We start from the raw sequence: 8152 nt of genomic DNA, 5'->3' as shown, positions 1-8152 counted from the left end.
TTTTATTACACATATATGACATACTAAAAATCATTTTTGCAATGGAGAATTAAGTTACAGTGTTGCAACATATTACTTTGAAATGTGTTTGTTACCTCTTTCTTTCTGAATATTTCCATTGTAAAACTGGTCTCTCCACACATCATCATCACTTACAACTAAGCTGTAACAAACAGGAAATGAACATTAAAATGTAATCTCAGGAAAAATAATTTACAGTGAAGGTCAAGTCATATTTTATATAACTTCATTTCTCTCATAAAAGGAAAGATCTTTTTGCTGCCATAGCTTTGCATGTACAAATGACACAGGCAAGCAGTAAGCCAAGGCTCACCAAGCTTCATTAGCAAGATGCATTTATTTTTTATTTATACAATGTTGTCCAATTTCCATTTTTCACACTGGAACCTCAACAACTGATTAGTGTGATGGTAACATAAGTCACAGCTTCCCTGAGGACAACAGTGAAATCAGGAGGACAGAAAAATTAGAAACCAAATTGTTGTATCAGATGGAGGTTACCCTTTACGTGAGCCAAAACTTCTGTCACAGGAACTTCAGGGACAGATCTGGGACCCGTAGCAATAAGGAACTCTTCAAATAGTATCAACACACAAAAAAGGCATAATTTTGATGATCCATTATATCTATCCCTTCTTCATTGCTACTTGATTTTAAAAATCCAAGTACAATCTCCATCTTTCATTTGCCTTGAAATTCTATACATCCTACAAATTTTCATGTCTATCCAATTATCAAGATTTGTGAGTGCTTGGAAAACTTTGCTTGCTCTAAAATATTTCACATCTTAAATTCATTTTACAAAGGAAAAGAAGTAATTTCAATGTAATTTCTGTTATATTGGGAAAAATGCTTGATGCTGTCTTCTGAAAGAGGTGTTGTCCACTCAACAGACACAGAAGACTTCTTGCTCAAGTGCAATTTAGCTCATTTTGCATAATTCTTCTTTATCTTTGCTTGCTGGTATGAGGTAGTTGAAGGCTGCATGAAAGACAGAACCAAACTTTCCTTGGAGGTACACAGAAAAGGACAAGAGGCAAACCTAATATTATGTTCATAAATACGACTGAAGAAAGTCACAGAGTTAAAACAACTCCCAAGTGTTAAATTTTGAGAGTACACCAGACTCTGGTTTTACATAATTTAGCATCAAAATTTCAGAAAGAATTTGGTTGGAGCAAAAATGTGAGATATATGTATAAACATAAATACGTACCCAAAAATCACTAATTTAGCATCAAAATTTCAGAAAGAATTTAGTTGGACCAAAAATGAGGTATGTGTATAAACATAAATACGTACCAAAAAATCATGAAAAGGAATGATTTGTTTGAGTTCTTACACAATGCAGTTGCTTGTAGCAATAACTGTGACTTTGAAACTATATTATTATTATATTCCATACTTTTGAGGGTATCTAATAGCTATCCAAACTGAATGTTCCCTGTTAACTGCAAAGAACAGGCAGGGAATTGTTCCAGGAGGAGGAAAAAAATATCTAGAAATCAAACTGCTCCTGTTACTGGAGCTGTGTCGATACAAGCAACATTAGGAATTTTTTTCAAAAAAAGACTCCTTTGGAAACAGTCTGCCATGTAATACTTAGCAGGCTCTCTGCAAAATTCCTTCAGGATACTAGCACTTCTCTTATTATCAACCAAAAAATCCATGGGGGGCTTCAACATTTGATTAGTTACTAATATAAGTTAACAGACGATCACCATTTAAGAGCTGGTGAGACAGTGGCGTGGCCACGTAAAGATAACTACATTCCCACTGTAAAAGTAGTTTTCAAATGGTCCCTGTGTTGGTAAGTACCATTACTTGAGAGAAGGCAGTGGGAGACCCGAAATAAACTCAACTGCAGGAAATGGAGCACTGAGATGGCTCTTACAGCAGAGAAGCTGGAACAGCCCTCACAGGATGGGTGGATCTAGCTCTAGCTCAAGGGCTGGACTCTACACTCCCAAGTACTCCACTTGCTGTTTTGCAGGAACTTCAAGCCCTCTGCAAGAAAGGGCCAACTCTGAAAACTATGCAGACTGGCTCACCATTTTGAACGAATGCTCACTGGTAGTCTCAGTATGTGATTAAAATGGTACCATATGAAGAAGCGTCCTTTATCTGGCAGTACAGTCGTAAACCACAGCACCCCATTGGGAACACAGTACTTAAAATTAACAGAGCAAACCAACCCGCTGGCTGTTCTGGAACGAGCTGTAAAGGCTTTTCCCCACACTTCTGCCAAGACTTGACATGACCTCTGTTAGAGCATCCCACCAGCGTCAGTGCAACAGCTCCCCATGGGGAAGAATATGGGTATCAGCTGGGGATTTTCCAAATGAAGCCTTGCAAACAGTCTGCAGAGCCTGTACAGCAGTTAAGAAAGCCAGGCATTTAACCAATTTGCCAGCAGAGAACTACAGCACGCTGTGTACTCAACAGAATTTTTTGCACAGTTAAGGAGTAATTTCATATTGTTGTTGCACTGAACAATTTGTTGAGACGACAACAAAGAAAGGCTATAACCTTGCCAGATGCCTTCCTGCTGACATTGAGACAGATTTAAAGTTCTGCATTAGCAGCCAACAGCAAAGGGTCTCAAGGTGAAGTCAGTGAATAAACCATCAAAACTGTCAATTACGAACACTGCACTTCAACAGAGCAAATGTGTTAGAATTAATGCTAGGGAGAGCTGCAGACACTTTGCAAATACAGACACCCAGCCATGTGGCACCTGAGTACAGGCCTTTTCTGCAGAACATTTACTTCATTTAAAGCCTGAAATGCTGGAGTGCAGACATGAGACCACTTGGAAGACAAAATGAACTTGACATTTTAAACACGATCATCTGAAAAATTCAGTTTACTTAACTCTGAGAAATTCATCCAAATGAGTGAATGTATTAGTCTTCTTTGGTTCAAACAGAATTAGTTTTAAATTATGTTTTTACGAATTCTCCCTCTCTGCTTTGCAGAGTTTTGCACAAATGCAGTTGCACAAGTTGCAGTGTTTCCACAAATAAGGAATTGAGGAGCAATTACCTACATACAGTACTATCTCCAATATTAATGTATATTCATCTGACAATTTTTCTTACCAATCTTAAAAATTGTGACTGGGCGACTCTGACCAATACAGAAATAGCCACTCTCAACATTTTCCTACTTGGCCTGATTCTTGAAAGACTCATCCAAATGCTTAACTTTAGTGTAATAGAAGACTCATTTGTTGACCATGTAATATGTACTAATAGACTCATTGATTATCAACATACACTAAAGGTATTAATTATTATTATTTACAGGGCAGAAATCTAATCCTGCTGTTTTTACAAGTCTTTTGGTGAGCAACAAGGGAGAGAACAGTTTATTATTTTGTTAAAGAGAATAAATTCTTGATTGCAATTTCATAAAAGCTGGCGAGGGGAGTTAGTGTCAGGTATAATCACTCAATCTAACTTCTATTTTTTACTCTCTTTACAAAATGAACCAGATTTCAAATTAGGGTAATTCAGTTAAGACAGTCTTACAAATGAAAGACAGCTGTTCACTGCAAGACACAGACAGTACACAATATCGTATTTAAAAAGATTAGCACTTTAAAGCATACCAAAGCAAAAGTGAACAGATTAATTGCTGGAGCTCATTATTACTGGAAAGTTTTATCCCAAAACTATGAAACTGGAGGGATATATTTTATTCTGATTGCATAGATATGAAAAGAAAGATCTACCCTCTTGGAAATTAACTGTCTTGCTTTATTGATGCTCAGTGTAACTCTGTCACAAAATTACCTGTAAATTTAGGATGTTGTGAAAAAGAAAAGAAAAATACCTAGCAGCTCTGCTTGTAGGAATTCCAAGATAGTACATGGCCTCACTACACAAAAATTCTCGCACAGAAGAGCGAAGCACAGCTCTTCCATCGCCATTCCTACAAAGGACAGAAAAATAAGGAAAAGGTCATAAAATCAACGCAAATTTCAAAAAGAAAACATCCAGGTTTTGGTGTACGTAGATTAACTGCAACTTACCTGGAGTATGGGGTCTTTCCTGACCCTTTTAACTGTAGCTCCCACCTCTCACCATGCCTGCAAAAATACCATTAGCATTTCTAACAGCACACTTCAGGTTGTGCATGAAGCAGCTAAACAGAAAGCAGAGCTGAATCCGTCGCTTAAAAAAATGTCACACCTGTTTGTATACACTCCAATCAAGTGGGCTCTTCCATCACCCAGCTGACCTGCCCAGACACCAAACTGACAAAAATAAAAAGCAAGTTATTTTCTTCAATCGTTTATAGCAGTTACACTTGAAACAGTATAAATTACATGTTCTCTGTGACCTACACAATATAATGACACATTTGCTCAGGTAGTCGTCAAGACATTGATCCCTAGAGCTGTATTTCCACACTCCCACTAATAATGAATCAGAAAACTAGAGAAAAAGAATAACACCAGTAAGCCCCATTTTTTTTCCTTTACCTTCCAGCTATGAGGTACAGCTACAGCCCTGACTCTTCTGTATAACGAGCCTTTAAAGTGACACAGCCTGTAATTTATTTTTTTTTCTAATTGGAAACTACAAATCAAATTCTACCATTCTTTTCCATGAATAATTTTGCCCACTTCAACAAAACTTAACTCTTAGTCATCACGGTGTTGCAGTGAGGCTCTGTCCTTTTTCACTCCTCTGAGCCAACACCACCTATCATGAATCAGAGACTGTCAGGCTGCAGGGGTGCTGAGCAGACTCCACAGCTAATGGAAATTAAAAAGATTTGCTTCTGGTGTCATCAGCAGCAGAGAAAGCAGACATGGTGCTGTGAAAGAATATTATAGTTCTCTCCATCTGCAGCCCCTTATGAAGAACAAATCTGCAATCAAATTGTTCCTAAGTGTTCATACACTTACAGGCATACATTCATACACTTACAGGTATTACCAAGGTGCTGCTACCTTTTCACATGAAAAGACCTACAAAACACTTGTCCTTACAGGTGGAATTAGTTACCTGATGGCCCCCATATCTATGGGCCAATGGAACAGACCCAACTATCACTCTCCCACCACTGACGAACTGAAGAAAATCAGATGTTCCTGTGACAGATATATCAAGATCCAAAATATTTTCAAGAACTTCCTGGAGAAAAAAAAAATAATACAGATGGTACTTGAATATGACCAAATTTTCAGTGGTAACTAATGTGTTTTCTCTGCAGATTTCATTATTAAAAGACATCTCACAATATGTTTTAAATGATCTAGTTGTTTATATATTGATAAGATGCTTTCACAATAAATAGCATATGGATATTAAATATATCTTAGTACATGTATTGGCAATCCCTACTAAGTAGAGAGGAACAAAAAAATAATAGCCAACCTTTGAAACAGCTACAAGACGAACTCTGGATTTAAAAGGTGTAGGATAGACAATTGAAAAAATACAGTTTCTCACATTACGGACATAATTTTCCTGGATCACATCAACTGGAAAAGGATCTGTAAACATGAAACAGACAATAAACGTTTTTAAAAAACAACTAATCATATTATTCTTAATACCTTTCCTCTTAAATCCAATCAAAATACTTCAGAAACAACTAAAACCCGACTCTTTTCCACGATGTATATTAAGCCTGCATGAAAAGCAAGCCCAAATAAATGCAGGATTTTATTCTGTTTGGGATTTTTCAAAAGATGGATTAAATTCTGCAGTTAAAGAAACTGGTAGGGCGTGCTGGTGCATGAAAAGCAAGCCCAAATAAATGCAGGATTTTATTCTGTTTGGGATTTTTCAAAAGATGGATTAAATTCTGCAGTTTAAGAAACTGGTAGGGCGTGCTGGTTTTAAGATCTAAAACGTTGAATATAGTTTCAATTAATTGTGATTAGAACAGGGTAGCTTTATACTGCACTCAATTACATGCAACCCTAAGAGATATTTGCATGAGACAGAAGAGTTGAGCTGCCCTCACAGCTGAACGGCGTAGCGCAGCAGATGAAGTCCCTGTGCACCAGTAACCGTGGTACACAGTCCATATGCAGCGACGATCACCAAGTAACCTAAGGAACCAGCTTGAAGTCTTCTCTGAGTAACGTAAACAGCGAATGAAAGGGTCAGAAGACGCATTCCTTGCTGTAGCATAACATATGTACTCAAAAGATGTGCTTCATTCTTCCCTCAGAGCTCCTCTGCACCCTGATCCGTGGTAACAGAGGACAAACACTGTTTTAAAACACTGCATTAATACTGCGTGGTTTAACATTTTTATGGATTTTTGCTTGCAACAATCTTACAATTCTATGTTCGTTATAAAATCCTGGTGCCTCATAGTCAATGTTTTGCAAAATTCCAAGTTAGTTAGCATCTCTGGAGACTGTTAGCCAGGTTTCTCAATACCTTAATGACAAATCCTGTTATTGCCAGCTGCCACAAGATTTATCACTGATTATGATTTCTTAATGGTTGCAAGTAATTGTATCACCCGAAGAAATTATTTCTGTAATGTTATCATATAAATTATCCTTATTATTACAGGCAACTCCATATGCCCGAGAGCTACACCGCTTCAAATCCAGCGTCAGGCTATCAATTTTGCATTAACATGTAATTGGGACTCGAATGTCTCTCTATTACAATGAGTTGAAAAGAAAGGAAGAAGGAAAGGAAGAGAAGAGAAGGAGAAGAGAAAGAAGAAGGAGAGGAAGAGAAGAGAAAGAGAAGAGAAAGAGAAGGAGAGGAAGAGAAAGAGAAGAGAAAGAGAAGGAGAGGAAGAGAAAGAGAAGAGAAAGAGAAGGAGAGGAAGAGAAAGAGAAGAGAAAGAGAAGGAGAGGAAGAGAAAGAGAAGAGAAAGAGAAGGAGAGGAAGAGAAAGAGAAGAGAAAGAGAAGGAGAGGAAGAGAAAGAGAACAGAAAGAGAAGAAAGAGAAGAAGGAGAGGAAGAGAATGAGAGGAAGAGAACAGAAAGAGAAGAAGGAGAGGAAGAGGAGGAAGAGAACGGAAAGAGAAGGAGGGGAAGAGAAGAGAAAGAGAAGAGAAAGAATAAGGAGGAAGAGAAGAGAAAGAAGGAGAGGAAGAGAACAGAAAGAGAAGAGAAAGAGAACAGAAAGAGAAGGAGAGGAAGAGAAGGAGAGGAAGAGAAGAAAAAGGAGAACAGAAAGAGAAGAAGGAGAGGAAGAGGAGGAAGAGAACGGAAAGAGAAGGAGGGGAAGAGAAGAGAAAGAGAAGAGAAAGAATAAGGAGGAAGAGAAGAGAAAGAAGGAGAGGAAGAGAACAGAAAGAGAAGAGAAAGAGAACAGAAAGAGAAGGAGAGGAAGAGAAGGAGAGGAAGAGAAGAAAAAGAGAAGTAACGGAGAGCAGAGAAAGAGAAGAGAAGCGAAAAAGAGAAGGAAAAGAGAAGAGATGAGGAACAGAAAAGATAAATGGAGAGGAGAGACAAAGCTTCTTACGGCCAATCTAGTTTTAATTTTAAAATTAGTAAGTATTGGCAGTGTATGTAAGGTGTTCCCTTATCGCTTTAGCAGCTGCTACACCGCGGGTCGGGGTCCGGGTCCGGTCGGGCCGTACCTCGGAGGCTGTGGGAGCCGAGGGACCAGGCGCACAGGTCGGTCCCCCCCCGCCACGGCCGGCATTGGCCCGGCTCGGGCAGGGAGGCGTTGGGGCCGAGCGGAGCCGGGCAGAACCCGCCGGCGGCGCACAGCGGGGGCGGCCGCCCGGCCCCACAGGCCCAGGCCAGGTAGGCGGCCAGCCAGACGGGCCACCACATGTCACCCAGGAGTCGCCTTCTCCGCGTCACCTAAGGTCTCCTTTCCCTCAGAAAAAGCCTTAACTCTTCACAGAGCTCTGAGGGGAGAGACGCTGCTTCCTCCGAGCGGGAGGGACGGAGCGGCTCTGGCTGAAGCCTGCGCTGACCGGGGCCGCCCCACACGCCCGCCGGGCCGGCTGCCACGGCCGCCTTCCCGCTGAGGGGCGGCGGCCCCCGCCCTGTCCCGCAGCCGGGCACGGAGGCCGGGCCGAGCTCCGCCAAGCGGCGGCGCCGCTCCCCCTGCCGGCCCTCAGCCTTGCTTGGCGCCCCGAGGGAGCGGCGTGAGGCGAGGTGAGGAAGGGCCAGGCGAAGGGGGG

At 40.6% G+C, this 8152-nt stretch overlaps 1 protein-coding gene across 1 annotated transcript; it reads right to left on the bottom strand.

Moving 5' to 3' along the window:
• Positions 1 to 95: 95 nt before the first annotated feature.
• Positions 96 to 8152, bottom strand: LOC106900075 (UPF0061 protein azo1574; the record flags this gene model as incomplete). Its single annotated transcript, XM_014962045.1, has 7 exons — positions 7598 to 8152; positions 5412 to 5530; positions 5040 to 5168; positions 4218 to 4282; positions 4058 to 4114; positions 3859 to 3957; positions 96 to 163 (listed from the first exon to the last, which is right to left on the bottom strand). Coding segments are annotated over exons 1-7 (736 nt in total), but the record flags the coding sequence as incomplete, so codon positions are not given.

This window comes from Calidris pugnax, unplaced genomic scaffold, assembly GCF_001431845.1.
Source record: "Calidris pugnax isolate Ruff unplaced genomic scaffold, ASM143184v1 scaffold1030, whole genome shotgun sequence".
NCBI classification, from domain to species: domain Eukaryota; kingdom Metazoa; phylum Chordata; class Aves; order Charadriiformes; family Scolopacidae; genus Calidris; species Calidris pugnax.
The sequence above is the reverse complement of the archived record's forward strand: the minus strand, read 5'-3'. Positions and strand labels throughout refer to the sequence as shown.